Source organism: Coturnix japonica, chromosome 9 (assembly GCF_054131305.1).
Source record: "Coturnix japonica strain WE chromosome 9, WE-NBRP24, whole genome shotgun sequence".
Taxonomy (NCBI): Eukaryota; Metazoa; Chordata; class Aves; order Galliformes; family Phasianidae; genus Coturnix; species Coturnix japonica.
This window is the reverse complement of record NC_140671.1, coordinates 10129511-10150149: the sequence shown is the minus strand read 5'-3', so window position 1 is coordinate 10150149 and position 20639 is coordinate 10129511. Positions and strand designations below refer to the sequence as shown.

Here is a 20639-nt window from a genome sequence, read left to right as displayed (position 1 = left end):
TGCATCCCATTGCAAGTAGCTCATGGCTTCAGCTTTGGTCCACACTGCTCTCAACAGCACAAGGGGAAGAGCTCCAAGTACAACCCAGCCGACCTTGTGGAGCTCAGCACAGCTTAACCACAGTGCTGGTGGGTTGTGGAGCAGCTGTCACACCCACATGGGCTGCAGCTCTCCTGGGGCCCTCCTGTGCAGGGCAGCACCGCCCCAGTGCTCACATGCTGAGGAAAACAAGCATGGCAGGCTGGGGCTGAGCTTTGTGCTGCCCGGTTGCTCAGGCAGCAAGGCAGGGAGGCTGCACTGGAACAGAGCAGTTCCGTGCAGTGACAGCCCCTGTGACAATGGCAGCATGTGGGTTTGTAGGTCACACTGCTTCCTGAAGCACTAAGGAAACACCAGCTCTGTAGGCTTAACTGCTTGCAAAGGAAAGCGTCCCAGGGTGCAGCTCTGAAGACATTCCCCAGCTTCTCCACCAGCTGGGGTCAGCCCAGGGCTCTTGCACAGTCTGGTAACACACAGGGGATGCTGCACATGCTGTCCCTGCAGCCACCAGCTCAGCTGCAGCAAGACACACACACGAGCCCACTGCATGCACAGCACAGCAGGGCTGCACACCACCAGCAAGATGATCAGTGCCAAGAGCTACAGGCAGGCGTGGGGGTGGGAAAAGCAACTGAGGAATGAAAGCAGGGGGCTGCACGAAGCCATGTCCTGCTCTCACAGCTACACATGAGGATGGATCCTCCCCAGCACCCACCACTGCCCATCTGCTGCTCTGACTGACTCAGAGCTGCAGCACAGGGGGGCTGGGGGCCCTGAGCCCCATCCAGGCCTCCCCAGTTCACCTCTATGAGCAACGAGGAAAGGTGTGAGGAATCATCTTTTATTCTGTCGTTGCTGTCATTCAGCCTGCAGAGACTGACTCAGGTTTGTCAAGCCCAGACCCTGAGAACAGCAGAGCCCACATCCCTCCAGGAACTGAGGTCTGGGCTGCTCCTGGCACAGGGTGCTGTTATCAGGGATGGCTGTGGCCTCAAATCCGTACTGACAAACACTGCTCAGACTGCAGCTGCTGGTCTTCACCCCACAACATTGCACTTGGAAGCAAAAGCACCTCACCCATAACTTGCAGACAGCAGGGGGACAGGGGGACCAGAGCCGTCCCCAGGTTGTGCCGTGCCCCTTGCACTCTGCAAGCATTTTTGCTGGGTTCTAGTATTATTACACAAGAAAATACCTCCACGTTCACAGACGGCCCCAAAACGAGGGGAAACAACAGTCCGGCCCCACAGCTCACAAGCCAGCGGTGCTTTGTGGGGCAGCCAGCCCTAGCACAAGGCAGAGGGGCTCCTCACCTCCGTGTCTCTGCTACCTCAGAAGGTCCGGTAGGTGAGGAACTCCTTCAGCTTCCTGGGGATGGGGAGCGCCAGGACCTGGTACGTGGTCAGGAAGGTGCGCAGGGCTTTGCGGCACAAGTGCTTGAGTGATGAGAGGACTCTTGGAGCAGTCCAGAACTGGACGTGGCCATCTCTGGTCCTGCAATGAGACCCAAACAGGCTTTGAGTGAATACCCAATGCCACGCAGAGAGAGGAAAGCACAATCAAAGCCCCAGATATCCTGAGCGTGCAATAACCCCATGTGTATTATAAAACCAGCTCCTGCCCCCAGGCTGCTTTCCCTGCAGCCTCTCCCCCAGCAGACATACGTACCCTGTGGCAATGAAGCCGCCGTGAGGGAAGTACATGCAGCATAAACCGTTTGTCATGGGAGCAAACGCCACTGGAGATCGCAGCTCCAGCGCCCAGATCCTCAGGAGCCTAAAGAGAAAAGGACACGATGCCAGGCAGTGCCTGCAGCTCAAATGAAGCTTCTGGAGCCGCCTGAATGCACATCATGGGGAAAAGGGTTTTCCATCATGGTCTTAGAGGCTCCCCTCCCCCAACATGACATCTCAGCAGCAAGGTAGAAACATCAACCCCTGCAGAGTTGAGCTGGATGACAGACCAAGTGACTGTGCTGAGGTCACAGCAGGGGTGGGACAGCACAGCACACAGGTGCAAGCCCACGTCCATTGCTCAGGTAGGTGACAAGGCCCTGACCTTGCTGCTCCTTGCACAAACAGGGTACATGTGAAGTTTGCTCCCCACTAGGATGCCCCAGCCCCTGATGTGTCCTCTTTGGATCCTCCTTCCCACTAGAAACCTCAAAAGGGGGTTAAACTCACCTGTCATCTGCCACCGTGGCCAGGTACAGGCCCTCTGGGGAGAAGCAGACCGACCGCAGGGAGCTGGTGTGGACATCACCTCTATACTCCAGTGCTGAGTGCAAGGGGACATGGCTGCAGGGGGAAAAACAGGCCCAGGCCACGCTCAACCCCATTGAACTCCCATAGCACCACTATGTCCCCACTGTGAGATCCCCACAGCCCCCAGCTCCGTACCGCAGAGTCCTCAGCTGCTCCCCAGTGTAGGGGTCCCACATGATAACACAGGTGTCGTATGAGGCAGTGACAAGGAGCGCTGAGTCTGGTGAGAAGTCACAGGACACCACACTGCTCTGGTGCCCCTCCAGCTTGCGGATGAGCGTGTAGGACCGCATACTCCACAGCAGTGCCTGTGGGGCACAGGGGAGATGAAGCTGGGTGCACTCCACTCTCACCTTCCCCTTCTTGCATGGGGAGTGCACAGGGAACGCAGGGTTCAGTGGGAGACAGGACTGGCTCCTCCCTGCTGGGACTCACCGACTTCTCTCCAGCAGCTGAGCAGAGCATGCTGCAGTCAGGGGAGATGGAGCAGCAATAGACCCACTGCACGTGGCCCGTCAGCACCTGCACCTGCCGCCCTGGGACAGCAGACACCGAGTCAGGAGGGACAGAGCTGCTTCCTGCCAGCTCTGCTCCAGAGAGGGAAAAAGCATGCAGGGATAGGGGATTCTCTGAGCACACCCAGGTGCTCTATTGCAGCACTGGAAGAAAGCTTATAGAATGGAGATTAACTTTCTATACAGGCAGGCGGTGATTAGAGTAGGGTTTTAAACTAAAAGGGGAGATTTAGGTGAGATGTGAGAAGGAAATTCACTGCTCAGAGGCTGGTGAGGTGCTGACCCAAGCTGTCCTGAGAGCTGTGGGTATCCCCATCCCTGGCGGTGCTCAAGGCCATGGATGGTCCCTGATTTGGTGGGGGGCAGCCAGCCCAGGGCAGAGGCTGGGAGGGCTGTGAGGTCCCTTCCAAGCCAACCATTCTGAGATTCTATTTGCAGCCCCTTCCTGCAGCTCTCAGCTCCTGCCTGGGAGCAAAGCTTCCTGCCTCAAATACCCAGACCCCCCTCCCACTGTCTCCCCTTCAAAGGTGGCTTTGTGCCCTTTCCTTGCCCATAGCAAAGTACAAGCCTCAGAAAGGGGTGACCAAGCACCAGGGCTATCCCCACTCCTTCCTACCATCTCTGTTGAGGTCCCAGACGCGCAGGGTCCTGTCCCGCGATGCCGACACCAGGATGAGGCTTCCATTGGGAGCAAAGCTCAGGTCCCTGACAACATCCTGGTGCCCCAGAAGGCTGAAGAGAAGATGTCCTGCAAAGAGCAGCCACGTCAGTCCCCCTCACACCCACACTCTGCTTGGGACGGGGCAGAGATCTCCACCCAAGCACAGAGTACATTCTGACCTCACCGCAGCCCTGCACAGCCGCTCACCTGTCTGTACCTCCCACACCTTGATCTGCCCATCGTTGAGGCCGGTGGCCAACACCTGGCAGCACAGCCCTGCTGCCCCATCGGGGTGCCGTGCTGTCGGCCATGCACTGAAGGCCAAACCCCACACGATCTGCCCACATTCCAGAGTCTTCTCCTTGGCTCCCACTCGGCTCCGCTTGCTCTCTGCTTTGTGGCTCTTGCGCTCTGAAGCCCTGCAGCTGCGGGGAAACGGCAGAAGGGCAATGGGCGAAGGGCACAGTGCCGTCAGCTCAGCCCACAGCACTGAGCACTACTCACAGCTCAGCCTCCTGCAGCGGCCACGGGATCAGCTTGACCAGGCAGTGTCCCTGCGACCAGGCGAACCAGGCGCCGTCGGACGAGAAGGCCACGCTCCACGTCTCACAGCTCGACTTCCAGTCGTACTGCTGGGGCCGGCCCGGCTTCAGCTCCGCCAGCAGCACGGGCTCCTCTGGGCGGAGGGAAGAGCGGCTCACACCGGGCTCGGGCCTCACCTGGGCCCGAGGCCCCGAACCGGGCCTGGGCTCGAACCAGCCCATTTAGGCCGCCCGGCCCGCCCCAAGGCCTTACCTGCGCTCGGCTTCATGGCGGCCCGCCCGCCCCGGGGAGGCCTGCGGGGCTGGGCGCGGCCTCCCCGGCCGTCGGAGGCACCGGGCCGCACCGAGCCCCGCCGACCAACTCCGCCTCCGTCCGCCGGGCCCGCCCCGCTCTGGGCGGGGGCTGCGATACGGAACGGCCGCCGTGTCACGGCTGTCGGGTACCGCCCCGCGGGGAGGTGGCCGGGGAGCAGGGGGGCACTGACGGGAGACGACGCCTACAGTGTGACAGCCATGGCAACGCAGGGCACACAGGGGGACACACCTGAGGGCCCAGCTCCCGTATGGGGACACCTCTGACAGTGCCACATGGCAGTGCCACGCTGGCACCCAGCTGCTAAAGGGGGACACCCAGCAGTGACAGCCCAGCGCCCATCGGAGCCATCCCTGTGGCTGCAGCCCCCATATGGGGACGCCCAGCAGCCCGATAGGCACAGCGCCTGGCAGGGCCATCCCAGCACCCTGGTGACACTGAGCCCATCTGTGGACCCAGCACCCACAAAGTGGCCCCTCCTGGCAGCGCTGTGCTGCAGACACAGCACCCATATGGTGACACCCCGTGCTGGTGGCACTCCGGGGACCCAGTGCCCACATGGTGCCACCCACCTGCCATTACCTCCCATGACTCACCCGCAGCAGACATCTGCTAAAGCCCAGAATTATCCACGGCTCCCTCCACCGAGTGCCCCCCCAGTGTGACACAAAGCAGAGGGGACAGCAGACGAAGCCCCCCACACCCCCACACCACCTCCATCCTCCCCCAGTTCGGGGTCCCCCCCAGCTGCACTGGTGCAGGCAGACAGACGAGGAGGATACAGCTGCCACCCCCCCAGCTCGGGGACAGCCCCACTGCCACCCGGCTGTGACGGGACGGAAGCCACCCCCGGGGGGGGGACACTTACAACAGGTGTGATTGCGCTGTGCCTCAGTTTCCCTATAGCAGGGCACATGGCTTTACCCACCCCGGCAGCAATGAGCTCCTGGGGGGTGTGAGCCCCACGCTGTGGGGTTTTGGCCACCCCGTGGGCGCAGGGCCAGCCCACCCAGCTCAACCCGCTGCCACGTGCCCGCACACACCAGCATAGAGAAAAACAAACCCAGAAGCAGCAAAGGAAGGAGTGGCAGAGGGACGCGGCAAGGAGGAGGAGGAGGAAGAAGCAGCAGCGGGGCCTCGCTGCCTCTCCGGAGTTGCGGGCTGCTCCATCAGCCCCCAGCCCACCCCCCTGCAAGCTGCCATGGCCAAAAGCACCTCGCTGTACTGCCGGCTGGTGGAGGGGAAGGAGCTGCCCGCCAAGGACGTGTGAGTGCTGCTGGGGATCTCTGCCCCACACCCAGGGGGCACGGGGCACTGGGGGGTGCTGAGCTCTGCCCACAGTCTGGGGGCTTCCTGCCTTCAGCCCTAATGGCTGGGGCTCATTTCACTCAGGAGGGGGTCTGCTGATGGCTGGGGGTCCCCTTTGTAAGAAGCCCTGCACCCTTGGGATGCCCCCTCACTGCCCCCCATCCAGCAACCCACATAGCTGCTGGGGTCACTGCATATAGCAGGGTCCCATCTGGGGCTGCAGTACCTCTTCTGGGGCCCCACAACTGGCAGAGCATCCCTTTGGGGGGGGGGGGGGGGGGGGTTCCATCATCACACACAACCCTCAGCCGGGAGGACACTGGGCACCCCTTGGGTGTGCTGGCTGTGAACCAATACCCAGCCCTCACCCTGGGGAACCAGCTCTGCTTATCCACCTTGCTGCAAAGGGTTAAGCCCAGGCAGAGGCTGGTGTCACCATGTCACCATGTCACCGTGACACCTTCCCAGCCCCACGCCCTGACACAGGGAAGTGGGTTGCTACAGAAACTCAGGCATGGCTGCACCGCTGGCACAGACACCCAGGGACACAGGAATGTGTGGTTGAGGTGACACCGGGGTCCCCAAGCTCAAAATGCACCAGGAAAAGATGCTGTCCCCAAGCAGGGCATCCAGCTGAGACCGGGCAGCTCAGCGCACCCATGGCCATGGATTTTGTGGCCAGTGCCCTGGTGAACCCTTGGGGTGCTCGTCTCAGGGAACACCATGTGGTGCTGGACCCCCTGTGTCTCCTTTTTCCTCCTAGCTCCGGCTCCAGCGATCCCTACTGTGTGGTCAAGGTGGACAATGAGGTGGTGGCCAGGTAGGTGACCATGGGGAGAGGACACAGGGTCTGGATGGAATGCCCATGGTGCCCATGGGGGTCATCTGCCCACAGAACAGCCACAGTGTGGAGAAGCCTGAACCCATTTTGGGGTGAGGAGTTCACCCTGCGCCTGCCCAGCGGCTTCCACGGCCTCACCATCTATGTGCTGGATGAAGACACCATCGGGTAGGGGGCAGTGGGGCTGGTGGCTGCGGGTGGGCAGTGGGGTCAGCACCACTCTGGGGTGGCCATCCCCATCAGTGTCACCCTGCAGGCACGATGATGTGATCGGCAAAGTGTCGCTGAGCCACCAGCAGATCTCAGCACAGCCACGGGGTGAGCAGGGACACGGGGAGTATGGGGGGCACGGGGAGTATGGGGGGCATGGGGCTCATCCCCATACTGGGGGTGCCCAACCGGTGCCCCTCTTCTTAGGCATTGACAGCTGGCTCAGCCTGGCACCTGTGCGCCCTGACCAGGAGGTGCAGGGTGAGATCCACCTGGAGGTGAGGGTGTCTGAGCAGGGCCACCCGCGGGTGTTGCGCTGCCACCTCATCGCAGCCAGGTGAGGGTTGTGTCCCCACTAAGGTTAGTGTCGGGTTCAGCTGGGTGGGGGGGAAACTGAGGCAGCCCCACTGCCTCTGGAGGAGATTGGGATGGGGCTGCTCTATGCGTGTATATGTGTGCCCATGTGTGCATGCATGAGTGTGCACACGTGTGTGTGTTTGTGTGCCCGCACGTGTGGCTGCCAGACCGGAGGCTGTTGGCAGAGCAGCATCCCGCTGCCATGGAGACCAAAGTGGCTGCTATGGCAACAGGATGGCCATGGGGACAGCCAGAAGGGACAGCAGCATCCCCGCTGTGCCCTGTGCCCCCAGGGACCAGCTGCCAGCATCTCCCCCCTGCTGCCACCTGACACACAGGGGCCTCACTGCAACAATGGCGACACAAGGGGACAGGGGACCATGCCGAAGGGGCCAGATACCCACGGCATCCCCCTGACCCCCATCCTCCCACAGGGACCTGGCTCCCCGGGACCCCTCGGGCACCTCAGACCCCTTTGTCCGTGTGTCGTGCTGTGGGCACACGCAGGAGACAGCCGTGAGTCAGGGGTTGAGTTCAGGGGTGGCAAGGGGTGCCCAGAGGCTGGGGCTCTGCCCCCTGCTACCACTGCCCTGTCCCCAGCAGGTGATTAAGAAGACCCGCTTCCCACACTGGGATGAGGTGCTGGAGTTTGAGCTGGCAGAGGATGAGCCAGGGGACAGCGTGCTGAGCGTGGAGGTGTGGGACTGGGACATCGTGGGCAAGAATGACTTCCTGGGACAGGTGAGATCCAGATGCATGTGTTACCGGTGATGCTCTGTGCCCCCCAGCTCACTCCCTGCCTACATACTCCAGGTAGAGGTACCCCTGGATGCATCGGGTCCCACAGAGGGCTGGTTCCAGCTCCTGCCCTTCCCCAGCAGCACCGAGGAGCCAGGGTGAGTGTGGGGCAATGGAGGATGGAGAGTGACAGGACGAGGGGCAGAGTGCAGCCATGGCTCCCCCATCATGCTGTCACTGTAGGGGACAGCTGGGCTCCCTGCGGCTGACGGTGCGGCTGCTGGAGGACATGGTCCTGCCCCAGCACTGCTACCAGCCCCTCATCCAGCTCCTGGCCGAGCCCCTCTGCTGCCCAGGCCAGGTGGGTGCTGCGGGCTGGGGACACACTTGTGCTACTTGTCCCCATGGTGTGTGACATCCCCATGGCCTCCCCGCAGCCCGCAGCCAGCACAGCACTGGCTGTCCTGGAGGAGGTGACCTCAGGGGACAGCAGGCAGGACGTGGCCACCAAGCTGGTGAAGGTCTTCCTGGCTCAGGATCTGGCCGTGCCCTTCCTAGACTATGTCATCACCCGTGAGCTGAGCAGAACCAGTAAGTACAGGGGGCAGACCAGTACGTGCAGATCCGGAGCCTGCTGTGAAGCCACCAAAGGGGAGGGCACGCTGAGGACAGCTGGGGCACTGCCATGGCTCACGGTGGGCTCCCTCCCAGCGGACCCCAATACCCTTTTCCGCTCCAACTCTTTGGCCTCCAAGTCCGTGGAGCAGTTCTTAAAGGTGAGCTCGGGAGGGGACTTCACTCCAGCACTCTGCGATGGCTTCAGGACATGGCACAGTGCTGGGGACAGCATGGGGACAGCATGGGGCCAGCATGGGGACAGCATGGGGACCTCCTGCCCCCTGCAGGCAGTGGGGCTGCCCTACCTGCACGCGGTCCTGAAGCCGGTGGTGAACCGCATTTTCGAGGAGAAGAAGTACGTGGAGCTGGACCCCTGCAAGATGGAGCTGAGCCGCGGCAGGTGAGTGCGGGGATGCGTCTCCATCTCGGTGTCACCCGTGGGCCACCTCCGCGGTCACGAGCTGGCGGTGTCCCCGCAGGAGGATCTCCTTCAAGGGGTCCCTGTCAGAAGCCCAGGTGCGAGAGAGCAGCCTGGAGCTGCTGCAGGGCTACCTGGGGGACACGGTGGATACCATCGTGGGCTCGGTGGACAAGTGCCCCCTGCTGATGAGGGCGGCCTTCAAGCAGCTCCGCAGGCGGGTGGAGGAGCGCTTCCCCTCAGCGCAGCACGAGGTGGGGGTTCCTGTGGGGCTGGGAGGGCAGCGCAGCGCTGGGTGCTGAGCTCTGTCCTTGTGCAGGAGGTGCAGTACGTTGCCATCAGTGGATTCCTCTTCCTCCGCTTCTTCGCCCCTGCCGTGCTCACCCCGAAGCTCTTTGGGCTGCGGGAGCAGCACGCTGAGCCCCGCATTGGGCGCACGCTCCTGCTTCTTGCCAAGGTGCTCAGGGGAACGGGGACATGGTGGGGGGAACTCGGGAAGGGATGGGGATTTGGGGCAGGGATGAGGCACCGAGGAGGGACAGGGAGCTGAAGGAAAGATGTGGGACTGAGGAGGGATAGGGATGACATGGAAAGACCGGGACAATAGGGGAAATGGGGACACCAAAAGGGATGGGGACACCAGGATGGGTGAGGACCTCAGAGGGTCAGGGAAACCCTGGAGAAGAATGGGGCATCAGGGTGGGACTGGGATGGCCAGGAGGGATGGGGACCAGGGAGGGGATGGAGACCCTGCAGGAGAATGGGGTACCAGGGAGGGATGGGACCCCGAAGAGGGACAGTGGCCTGAAGGATGGATGGAGGACCAAGGAAGGATGGGGTTGCCATGGAAAGACGGGGAACATAGTGGAGCGGGGGGGGGGGAGGGAGGAATGGGAACCCTGGAAAGGACCCTGAGGAAGGATCAGGACCCTGGGAAGGGATAAGGCAGCAGGAAGGGATGGGACCCCAAAGAGGGACAGAGACCTGAAGGAAGATGTGGGACCAAGGAGAGATGTGGATGTCATAGCAGGACAGTGAACATAGGGAGGAACGGGGAACACAGAAGGGATGTGGACACCAGAAGGGGTGAAGACCCCAGAGGCGATGAGGATGGGAAGGGGACCCCAGAGAGGCTGGAAGACCTTTGGGGGGGGAACAGGGATCTCAGGAGAGGACAGAGACCCCAAGAAGTGACAAGGACCCCAAGGAGGGCAAAGCCTTTCCTGCCCCCATTCCATGTGCCATGAGCTGGTTTGTTCCCACTGGGGATGAGATATCACCAGCCACGTCACCATGCACTAAACACTGGGCAGCAACCAGGGTTGTCACCCCACCACCTTGTGCTGCTCTATTTCCCCATTTTCCTCCCCAAATCCCACTCCCACGGGGCAGGCACTGCAGAGCATCGGCAACCTGGGGCTGCAACCAGGCAAAGAGCCCTGGATGACCCCGCTGCACACCATCATACTGCCCAGCATCACTCGTGTCAGAGCGTTCCTGGACAGCCTCATTGACGTGGATGGCACTCAGGGTGAGCAGGCATGGTGGGCACTGCAGAATCCCCCCCATCCTGGGGATATCTCCCATATCCTAAGGGATGGGGTCCCCTTTGGAGCATCCTTGCGCTGTGGGTGGTGGTGGTGGTACCCCAAAGTGATGTCGCTGTCTCCATGCCACGGCCACAGCCACAGCGGGTGAGGGGATGGTGTCAGTGGTGCCTTTCAGTCCCTCGGCCACAATCAAGGAGGGTTTCCTGCACACGAGGGAGGCAGAGGAGCCCTCCCTGCTGCCCCGCTTCGCCTTCAAGAAGCGCTACTTCAGGCTCAGTGCTCAGGCTCTGTCCTACTCCAAGTCCCCCGAGTGCCAGGTGGGTGCTGCCCGCGCTCCCCATGCCCTGTCCCAAGGTGCTGGGCTGTGGGCACAGTGACATGCGGTGTTGTGGGGTCTCCAGGAGCACAGCTGCATCCCAGTGGAGCACATCCGGGCGGTGGAGCGCGTGGATGAGGGCACGTTCCCACAGCCCCACATCATGCAGGTGGTGGCACAGGATGGCACTGGGCAGCTGCGCACCACCTACATCCAGTGTAAGGTGGGGACATCCCCATCCCAGCACCACCAGGACCACAGCACTCCTGGCTGCCCCTCACCCAACAGTCAGTGTGTGGGGGAAATGGGGGCGGCCTCAGTCCCAAGTCCTGCTGTACTGGGAACACTGGGGTATCAGATGTTAGTACTACTGGGGTCACTGGGGTGCCAGCCCCTCCCATGCTGGGATCAGTAGGGTATGCAGCTGTAATCTGTAGTGGAGTTCACTGTGCTATCAGCTCTCGTTGTATTGGGGTCACTGGGGTATCCAGTAATACCTATACTGGGATCACTGGGGTACCAGCCCTATATACAATAGGATCGACAGGTAGCACCCATATCTGTACTGGGTTAATGAGGTACCAGTACCCTGCCTGTACTGGGATCTACACTGAGGTCATTAGGGTACCAGCTCTGTATTGGGGTCAGTGGTGTACAGACCTGTCTGTACTGGGATCAATATTGGGTCACTGGGATTCTAGCCCTGTTCCCAAGTGCCACCACCCCAACAACTCCTACCTGTGCCATCAAACTGTCCTTCAGGGTCCCCAGCCCCCACTGCCCCGTGCCACCCCCTAAGCCCCCCCTGGAGATGCTACATGGGGAACCAAGGCCCATGGTGCTGCCCCACACTTTGGGTGCCATCACCACGTGTGGGTGCCCCTCTGTGTCCCCGCAGAGCGCCCCGGAGCTGTGGCAGTGGCTGTGGGCGCTGCGTCAGGCCAGCAGTGCCAATGGGGCCATGCTGCCCACCTGCCACCCCGGCACCTTCCGCACCACCCGCTGGACCTGCTGCCTGCAGCCCAACCGAGCCGGTAATGGGGACAGCGGGGACACAAGGGGATCTATCCCCAGTGGATCCTCCCCACCCAACCCCACACTCTCCCCACAGCTCCCGGCTGCAGCCGGACCCACTGCGCGGTGGCGCTGGATGAATGGAGTGACCCACTGGACCCGGCGGCGGCAGCACAGAGCATCTATGGGCACCTCCGGCGTGCGGGGACACGGCTGTGGTGAGGCCACGTCCTGTGGGTGTCATCCCCCCATTAAGGGCGCACTCAGTGTCCTCGTCCTGCAGGGAGGTGCTGGCAGAACACAGCGCGGCGGGGCAGAGCGCGGAGCTGGAGCCGGGAGGTAGGAGGGCACGGGGGGCAGGGGGAGCGTGGGGGGCCGTGTGGGATCAGCTGCAGTGCTGTGCACACTCACGATGCACACACAGGCACACGGGTACGAGCTTTGCATGCACACTTGCACACATGCATGTACACATGCACAGTTGCATGTGTGCCCCCTATGCACCCACGCACACCCACGTGCACACACACACGCACCCGAGACCCCTATTTCCTCCACCAGGGGACAGCAAACCCCCACGGCCGCACGCACACGAGGCCCCACCCCTGGGCTGCACACGCATGCTCCCAGCCGCACGCGGAGGCACGCGTGGATACACGAGTGGGTGCACACAGCCACGGGCACCCACGCACACGACCTGCACCAAGCAGGACGTGTCAGCGTGGGGAGAAGAAGGGGTGAGAGGAGACACAGCGGGTGGGACGGGGAGGCCCGTGGCTGTCACGAGTGGGTGCCGGGCGTCGCGAGTGGGAACGTTGATTCTGCGCGGCTTCAGGCGGAGCCGTCGCGTTGCGGCTGCGGGCGGTGCTGAGCGACCTGGATGTGGCCCACGAAGCCTTCGCCCGCCGTGACCGCGGCTCGAGCCCCCCCACGGACACGGAGAAGGACGCGGCCACGGCCACGTGAAGAGAACTACGGCACAGACAGACCTGGGACAGAGCCCAGTGCGGCCCCACCGAGCACCCTGCCCTATGGCGGCGCGGCACGGGGACACGAGTGGGTGGCGCGGCGACGCCGGGACGCTGCGGTGTATTCCTTAACACAGAGACGTACACATGGCACCGGCTGCACGCGGCTCCGTGGGGCACCGGGTGGGCGGAGAGGAAAGCGCCGCGTTGCTGGCGGCCGGGCGGGGGACGGGGACACGAGGCGGGTGGCACCGTGGGATGAGCCCACGCGGTGCCGGCGGCGAAGCGGCGGGGACGGTGACACGAGGATCCAGGGGACGGCGGGGAGCCCCCGAGCGTGGGCTCAGTCCTTGAGGGTGGCCTCGGAGACGCCCTGCGCCAGCAGCTCGGCCAGGACGTTGTCCAGGTAGTTGGGGTCGGGGTAGCCGTGACCCGTCAGGTTGGAGCCGAATTCGGTCTTGTGGTGGATCTCGTTCCAAACCACCGTGTCCGATTCTCCCGTGGTGTTGGAGGTGCCGATGGTGAAGATGAGCCGCCGGTCCCACGCCACGATCAGCAGCTTCAGCACCTTGGGGACGGCCACCGCTGCGTCCCACCCCACGGCACGGCCACCCCAATGTCCCAACCCAGTGTCCCAACCCATATGGCCACGTCCCCTCCCCGTGCCACCCCTGGGGACGCGGAGCTGCTCACCTTCCTGCCCTTCTCGTTGTCAGGCAGGTAGCAGTGCCGGGGAAAGCCACGCGCCGTGAACTTCTTGCCAGGGTTGGGGTGCTCTGGACCCTTCGGTGGGGACAGCAGAGGGGTGAGTGGGCGGCGTGGGGACACCCAGCCGTGGGGTGGGGGCCGTGGGGGGGCTCACCTGGATGCCGGTGGGGATGTCATAGACTATCCGGATGGTTTTGGAGTCGGTGTAACCCGGGAGGGAATGGGGGATGAGGTGGAACTCCATCTTCCCGGGGGGCTGCGTGCCCGTCTTCTCCCCATAGATGGCCTTGCAGGTGGGGCACTGCAAGCTGCCGTCCTGCAGGGACAACCGCGGTGGGCGCTCAGCCCCTGCCGTGTGCCCGCACACCCCGTGTCCGTGTCGGCTCTCACCTTGTTGCCGTTGTTGTACATGGCCACGAGGCACAGCAGGTGGTACATGTGCCCGCACTTGCCCAGCTTGCCCACCAGCTCCGGCTTGATGCCGCGGTGACTCAGGACACCCTCATAACCCGAGGAGGTGACCAACCTCTCCATGCAGATGGTGCAGTCCTGGTGGGGACACGGGTCACCCCATGGGCATCACACCAGGCTCTGTGCCCACCCCCTGCCCCCTGCAGTGCCAGCTCACCTCATCCGGAGGGGTCTTCACCTTCTGGATGTAGCGACGCACCACATCCTCTGGGTTCTTGCCTGCCATGGATAGGGCTGTCCATCAGATCCCGGCCCCACAAACCCTCCCTGCCACCCGCTGCCTCTAACATGGGGACAGTAACAGGGAGGAGGTGGCACAAAGGAGCCACGCACAGTGGCATTGCCTTATGCCCTGGGTGGCACGCTGCACTTCAGGCCATACCCCCAACGTTTCAGGTCCCACCCCACAGCGCCACTTGTGCCTCAGTTTCCCCCCCAGCGACTCCTTACTCCTTTTGAGGTGCTTCTTCTTGGTCTTCCTGCAGATGCCGCTGACCCCGGGCACAGGTTTGATGTCACTCTTGCTGACGGGCGGCGGGTGCAGGATGGGTTTGGGCGCACGGGTCAGGCAGACAGGCAGTCCAGCAGCACACATCAGGATGCCCGTCATCCCTGCACAGGGACAGGGATGTCTGTCTGTTCCTTCCATCCCTGGCCCAACCCCTGAGCACCCATAGGTGCTCTTTATGGGACCCCCACCCATTACCTGCCAGGGCGGGATGAACGGGGCCGGTGCCATTCAGGTTCTTGACCGGGAGGGCTGGCACCCTGCAAGAGACAGGAGGAACGTCCCCTGGGTCCTGTCCTCTCCACTGTGATAATTAGGGCAGCCAGGAGTGCATGTGAACAGGTGTCTGTACACCCATGCATGCATCCCCTCAGGTGTGCACCCATGTGTGCAAGGCTGCAAGGCTACAGCTTGGTGTGAGATGTGGGGTTGTGGGGACACATGAGAAGGTGGCTGGGGACACAGCAGGGATGTGGGGAGAGTGGGGACGGTGGGGGGTGGGTGGATGGACAGATGGATAGAGAGACAGATGGACCAAGATGAATCAGTATGTGGATGGATGGATGGGTGGATGGATGGGTGGATGGATGGGTGGATGGATGGGTGGATGGAGATGGCTGTGGGTGTCAGGGTGTGGGGAAAGCCCTCACATCCCTGTTCACAACCCAGCAGCCACAGCACAGAGAGGAGATCCAAACCCCTGGGAAGGGTCCATTGCACAGGGACCCTCCCTGCCCCCACAACAACCCCAGGCCATGCCACAGCCCAGCCTTGCCCCTACCTACAGTCCCTGCTCCCAGCTCCCAAGGCCACCCTCAGCCACATGAAAACCACACGAGGCAGTGGGGCCCTCATCCCTCTGGCCCCCTCCTACCTGTCCATGGGGACGCACAGCACGGGGGCTGCGTGCTGGCACGAGGATGGCTTGGCCCAGGACACGAAAGCGAAAGCAGCACATCAACAGAGGAAGGAAACACGCCGAGTGCTTGGTGACCCTGCATATGCCCCCCCTCTCCCCAGCTCTGTCATCCTTGTCCCCAGCCCTGACTGGCTGTGGGCTGTGGCTGTGAGCAGTGGGAGGGACACAGAGGCATGTCCCCACACTGCAGGGTGCTCCCTGTGCCCCTGACCCACAGGTGCTCCTGCAGCACACACCCCAAAGCGGAGCTGACACTGTCAGGATGTCACCACCACCACCCAGATGCGTCAAACTGCACCTCCCAGCACGAGGCCAGATCCTTCCTGCAGGGCAGGATGACACCACAGCTCCCCACAGCCACGGCCTCCATAGGGACCTGGTGGCACTGGGATACTCAGGAGTGACCCACCTCGTGCTGGACAACAGAGACACAATTCCCCCAGTAACTGGCACCTCATCTGCTCCAGCCAGCATGACACGGCATGGACTGGCACAACACGGCGCAGCATGGCACAGCATGGCAAGGCACAGCTTATGGTGATGGTGACACAGTGCCAGCACCAGTGAGGTGACAACTGGTGCTGCCAAACAACCTGACTGCACCTCCATGCCACCCCCCCACACTGTGAGCCCACCCCAGGGTCACCATATGCGTCCCCATGCCAGCTTACCCAGGGGGCACCGTGGTGCGGGCGCTACCACCAGCCCCCCGCTGCGTGCCGGGCCGGTTGAGGTTATTGAGGCCAGGCAGCTGCACGGTGCTGGCCGTGCTCTGGCTGCACCCGAAAGCCCCAGCAGGAACCCTGGGTGCCTCCCCCTTGGCTGTGCCACCTGCCGATGGCCACAGTGTCGCACCAGCAAAGGTGCTGCTCTGCCGCACCGGCACCGTCCCCGTGCCGCCGTACAGCTTGCGGCGCTGCGAGGCCAGGATGGCGTTGGATGCCGCCCGGGTGCTGTTGACCAGCAGGCACTGGTGGCACGAGCAGGGCTGCCCCGTGCTGCTGCCCACCGGCCACGACTGAGACTTGGGGATGGAGCCCATGGTCAGTGGGTACGCCAGGTCCATGCGGCGCCGCAGCCGGCGCCGGCGCTGAGTCTGCCGGTTCATCTGCGACATGCTGCTGAAGTAGATGAGGTAGCAGAAGCCCAGGGAGGAGAGGTCCAGCCAGGGGTGCTGCTTCTCGTAGGCGTTCTGGATGGTGATGCAGATGTCCATGTCGTAGGGCGTCCACGAGCTGTTGTCGTTCTCCCATTCCCACACGATGCCCTTTCCCGGCGCTGAGGAGGGGTCGTAGAAGTTCCTGCGCACCGGCCGCATGGTGCCTGCGGGGACACGGCGCTCAGCACCGTCACACTGCTGTCATCCCCCAGACAGACCCCCCCAGCAGCTCACCCCCAGCACTGCGCCCCTCTCCTCGCTCAGCCACACGCTGCGCTCCCATCCCCAGCCGGCTGCACTGCCTGGCCCTATTAACGACTCTAATCAGGGTCATTAATCACCGCCCAGCCCAGCTGCCGCCAGGTGCTGAGGCAGCGCTGCCTGCAGCCCCATGGGGTCTGTGCCCCCGCCGCAGCCCAGCAGGTCCTCACCTGAGTCAGCTGCACGCTCACATCACCATCCAGCTCCAGTCCTGCATCCCACTTGTGTCCACACCCCAAATCTCACTGCTGGCTCACAGCCATACACTGCTCACATCCATGTCCTGCATCCTGCTGCCCACTGCTGTCAACATCCCAAATCCCACTTGCTCTCTTGTGTCTACATCCCAACTCCCACTGCCACTCACATCCCTCATCCCAGTGCCCAATCCCAACCACATCTCACTCACATCCATGTCCTGCACCTGCTGCCCACCCCACCTCCCTCCCCACATCCCCTTGTACCCAGCCCACCATACCCATATCCCACTGATACCCATACCCTGCATCTCCTGTCCCACTCACATCCACATCCCAGCCCCACTGATGCCTGCATCTCACCCCAGCTGTGTGCACATCCTGCAATCACACCTCCTGGCTGCTCAGAACAGGGTCACTCCATCTCACACACACCCCACCACATCCCAAGCCCACCCCACCATGGGCACATGTTCCCAGCAGCATCCAGAACCATCCTGGCCAGAGAATGGGACATTTAGGGACCTTGTAGATGAGCATTTCCCAGCAGGGGGTCCTGCACCATCTCAATCCATCCCCCATCCCAAGTAAGTCTCCTGGGGCGCAGCTGGCACAAGCTACTTTAGTGGGTCATGGTTAATGGGGTCTGGGCCGGGAGGCAGTGTGGGACAGGGCTTGATTTCCCTCGAGGGCACCTGTCCTGGTTGTGTGCTGCAGCCCTGCTCTTCAAGGGGTGGCACGTGGCCCCCACAGACCCCAAAGTGGGGCTGCCTGGTTCCCTTTGTCCCAACAGGACAACAGAAGGGAAGGAAAAGGAAGGGCAGGAGGAGACTTGTGGGAGCTGCATTGGGGTGGGGACAGACAGAAGGGGATGGACTGACAGGTGGGGAAGAGGGTGAGTTGAAAGAGGTGGATGGATGGAGGGATGGATGGATGGATGGATGGATGGATGGATGGATGGATGGATGGATGGATGGATGGATGGATGGAATAATGGATGGATGGAATAATGGATGGATGGTTGGATGGAATGACAAATATACATGGGGATGGATACCTTGATGGATACATGAACAGAGTGACAAGTATGTAAAGATACACTGGGATGGAAGGATGGATGGATGGACAGAATGACAATTATTCATTAGGATGGGTGGATTGATGGGTAATATAAATAGAATGACACACAGCAGATACATGCTCACTGGGATGGATGGATGGATGGATGGATGGATGGATGGATGGATGGATGGATGGATGAGTGGGTGGGTGGATGGAGGGATGGATACATGGGACAAAGGAAGGAAGTAATGAAGCAATAAAGCAATGAAGCAAGGACACAGGAAGGAAGGATACAAAGACACATAGCTATGCCATGGAATGGCTGATGGATGGGCAGAGAACAAATGACTGCAGAAGAAGGAAGAGCAGTGCTGAAGGCCCTCCAACAAAGGCTCACAGAAAGGACAGACATACATCCACAGCCACTTCACCCCCAGTAGACCCCTGGCCAGCCATGTGCCCACCAACCCCCTGCCCTTACCCGTGTCCTGCCGGAACTGGTGCATGGACTGCAGGTCGATGACGTATGGTGCCAGCTGCACGTCCACCTGGCCCAGCACCACGCTGCCGCGGGCATCCTCCTTCAGCACGTTCTCGATGTGATGGCAGACAGCAGCTGAGTAGGGCCGCCAGCGTCCGTGCTCGTTCAGCCACTCCCAGACCACCACGCGGGCCAGGTTTTGGGGTGGGAACCCCAAAGTCCCAGAGCCCAGAAGGGCCCCCGTGCCCTGCCGTGCCATGGCTGGGGACAGTGGCTCAGAGCTGTGCCATGGCCAGGGGACAGACAATGTGGTGGCACCCACAGGGGTGGAAAGTCCTTGTCCCCACTGCAGAGCTCAGCAGGGGTGGGAGGTGGCACCCAGAACCCTGTGGCACCTGGTCCTGCTCCACCAGGGCCACCACCACGGCAGACTGGGGTGAGCCATCACTTGGCACAGGACACCGGGCACCATTAATCCTCCCTGCAGTGCTGGCACATCTCAGTGTCCCCAGTCTCAGTGGGGACAGGACACTCTCAGGTATCCCCTCCTCTTCTTTCCCCTGCTGTTCCAGCCGATGTCACTGGTTGCTCCAAGGCTCCGAGGGCATCACCTGCAAAGCAGGGCCACAGCTCCGCTCAGTCGCAGCCGAGGTGGCTGTGAGTGCTGCCACGCAGTGCTGCATCCCTGCCCTCCCCGGTGGCACCTTGGGGGACCGTCCCTCTCGCCCCGTGTGTCTGCAGCCAGACAGCGTGGCGGGCTGCCAGCCTCAGGTGTGACAGCAGAGAGGGGGACAGCGGGGACAAGCAGCGTGGGGACGATTGTCCTCAAGGATTTGGTGGGGGGGGGGGTGGCTCAAAAACCCGAGAAGCCCCACAGCAGCCGGCTGTGCGCCCGGGAACCCGCGGCCCTCCTGCTCATCCGGCGTTGATTTATGATCTGCACTGCAGGCATCGGGATGGGGTCAGCATGGACAGTGTGTCCTGAGCCCCCCACAACCCCCCAGGCAGCTCCTTGCCCACCAACACAGCCCCGTGGGCCCTGTGCAAGGGGTGGAAAGGGTTCAGCTGCATTGACAGCGAGCCACAGGCAGACAGACGGACACAGAGCCATGCGCTGGCACAGGGGACACAAACAGCAACGGGGACCTGCGCAGACAGACGGACGGACAAACAGACATACAGACGTAGGGCCCCACAGCAGCGTGACAACAAACAGTTGTACACACACACACACACAAGCAGACACGCACATCTGCGTGTGCATCCTTACACTCACCCGGCACCCCCAGCACCGCAGCAACCGGAGGGGCCCAAACCTCGGGGACACCCCCCGGGGACGAGACCCAGTACCACCCCCTCCCCGCTCCGCTCCCCACCTCGGTCCCCGGTCCATCGAGCGGCATGCGAAGCCGGGCCCATCCCCCGGTGCCCCCAGCGCACCATAACCCCGCCGCACGATATTCCCACTCCACGACAGCCCCCAGCGCGGACCCCCCCCGCCGCTCGGTGCCCCCCCGGCACCGCAATCCCAGCCATAACATCCCCGCTGCTCGGTCCCCCCGCTGCGCGGTGCCCCTCCCGTGTGCGCGGTACCCCCGGTGCCCGCCGCCCCCCGGTGCTCGCCGCTCTCCCTCCCCGCCATGGCCGCCGCCGCCCCGCATCGCCCCCGCCCCGCATCATCGCTACCTCCGGCGGCCGCAGCCGCAGCGGCCCCGCAGCAGCGGCGGCACCGGGAGCGGCGGCGGAGGGCGGCTGGAGAGGGGCCGGGAGGCGGCAGCGCTCCGCCGGCGCCTGGCAGCCACGGGCACGCGGGGACGCGGGGACGCGCGGCGGGGACGCGCGGCGGGGGGGATGCGGGAGCACGCTGAGACCTCAGCCGGGGGCTCCCACGCGCGAGGCGGCCAGGCGTGTCCTGTGGTGGCCTCGGGAACGGCCCCGCTCCCCCCCCTCGAGGCTCTCCCGTGGGACCAGTAGCGTGGGGAGAGACGCGCAGCGTGGCCGTCCTCGTGCTGGTCCTTCGTGGGGTCGCGGTGTGGGGATGTGGGGCTGGGACCTGGAGTCGGGGTGTGAAACTGGAGCGGGGATGTGGCGTGGGGACATGGAGCTGCGGTGGGACATGGGGACATGGAGCTGGGGTGGGACATGGGGTGGTGGAGCTGGAATAGGGCATGGGAGGATGGAGCTGGGACACGGCATGGGGA

The 20639-nt window shown here is 62.8% G+C and overlaps 3 protein-coding genes across 8 annotated transcripts; 1 reads left to right on the top strand and 2 right to left on the bottom strand.

Annotated features, from left to right (window-relative positions):
* Positions 1 to 864: 864 nt before the first annotated feature.
* Positions 865 to 4386, bottom strand: WSB2 (WD repeat and SOCS box containing 2). The gene is made up of 9 exons (XM_015878391.3): positions 4275 to 4386; positions 3984 to 4155; positions 3687 to 3904; positions 3435 to 3566; positions 2739 to 2839; positions 2439 to 2611; positions 2223 to 2336; positions 1708 to 1815; positions 865 to 1533 (listed from the first exon to the last, which is right to left on the bottom strand). The coding sequence occupies exons 1-9, from the start codon at positions 4288 to 4290 to the stop codon at positions 1371 to 1373; spliced, it is 1197 nt and encodes a 398-aa protein (XP_015733877.1). The 5' UTR covers positions 4291 to 4386; the 3' UTR covers positions 865 to 1370.
* A 1003-nt stretch (positions 4387 to 5389) lies between these two features.
* Positions 5390 to 12823, top strand: RASAL1 (RAS protein activator like 1). Of its 5 annotated transcripts, XM_015878389.3 has the most exons (21): positions 5390 to 5600; positions 6406 to 6462; positions 6538 to 6651; positions 6740 to 6801; positions 6901 to 7030; positions 7485 to 7566; positions 7654 to 7791; positions 7864 to 7946; positions 8032 to 8149; positions 8226 to 8379; positions 8500 to 8564; positions 8694 to 8806; positions 8886 to 9078; positions 9144 to 9281; positions 10217 to 10355; positions 10510 to 10691; positions 10776 to 10913; positions 11589 to 11724; positions 11802 to 11922; positions 11988 to 12043; positions 12540 to 12823. In XM_015878389.3, exons 1-21 carry the CDS (start codon positions 5536 to 5538, stop codon positions 12668 to 12670), a joined length of 2415 nt encoding a protein of 804 aa, XP_015733875.1. In that variant the 5' UTR covers positions 5390 to 5535; the 3' UTR covers positions 12671 to 12823. The 5 variants fall into 5 exon arrangements, 4 of the variants coding, with proteins under 4 accessions (XP_015733875.1, XP_085364894.1, XP_085364893.1 ...); XM_085508768.1 differs by lacking the exons at positions 10776 to 10913; positions 11589 to 11724; XM_085508769.1 differs by lacking the exons at positions 5390 to 5600; positions 8032 to 8149.
* DTX1 (deltex E3 ubiquitin ligase 1) lies at positions 12762 to 20275 on the bottom strand. Of its 2 annotated transcripts, XM_015878390.3 has the most exons (10): positions 20125 to 20275; positions 18439 to 19049; positions 15950 to 16601; positions 14558 to 14619; positions 14302 to 14463; positions 14009 to 14070; positions 13771 to 13929; positions 13535 to 13696; positions 13366 to 13455; positions 12762 to 13240 (listed from the first exon to the last, which is right to left on the bottom strand). In XM_015878390.3, the coding sequence occupies exons 2-10, from the start codon at positions 18695 to 18697 to the stop codon at positions 13016 to 13018; spliced, it is 1833 nt and encodes a 610-aa protein (XP_015733876.2). In that variant the 5' UTR covers positions 18698 to 19049; positions 20125 to 20275; the 3' UTR covers positions 12762 to 13015. The 2 variants fall into 2 exon arrangements, with proteins under 2 accessions (XP_015733876.2, XP_085364901.1); XM_085508775.1 differs by lacking the exons at positions 15950 to 16601; positions 18439 to 19049; positions 20125 to 20275 and adding an exon at positions 15234 to 15372.
* Positions 20276 to 20639: the final 364 nt, after the last annotated feature.

Coding starts and splice junctions, on each gene's coding strand:
- WSB2 (XM_015878391.3), bottom strand. Junction 2,840..3,434: donor CTGGGACCTCAACAGAGATG/GTAGGAAGGAGT, acceptor CTGCTGTCCCAG/GGCGGCAGGTGCAGGTGCTG. Junction 1,534..1,707: donor GGCGGCTTCATTGCCACAGG/GTACGTATGTCT, acceptor GTCTCATTGCAG/GACCAGAGATGGCCACGTCC.
- RASAL1 (XM_015878389.3), top strand. CDS start 5,536: ATGGCCAAAAGCACCTCGCTGTACTGCCGGCTGGTGGAGGGGAAGGAG. Junction 7,947..8,031: donor AGCAGCACCGAGGAGCCAGG/GTGAGTGTGGGG, acceptor CTGTCACTGTAG/GGGACAGCTGGGCTCCCTGC. Junction 12,044..12,539: donor CGCGGAGCTGGAGCCGGGAG/GTAGGAGGGCAC, acceptor GCGCGGCTTCAG/GCGGAGCCGTCGCGTTGCGG.
- DTX1 (XM_015878390.3), bottom strand. CDS start 18,697: ATGGCACGGCAGGGCACGGGGGCCCTTCTGGGCTCTGGGACTTTGGGG. Junction 14,620..15,949: donor CGCACCACGGTGCCCCCTGG/GTAAGCTGGCAT, acceptor TGTCTCTTGCAG/GGTGCCAGCCCTCCCGGTCA. Junction 13,930..14,008: donor TGAAGACCCCTCCGGATGAG/GTGAGCTGGCAC, acceptor TGTCCCCACCAG/GACTGCACCATCTGCATGGA.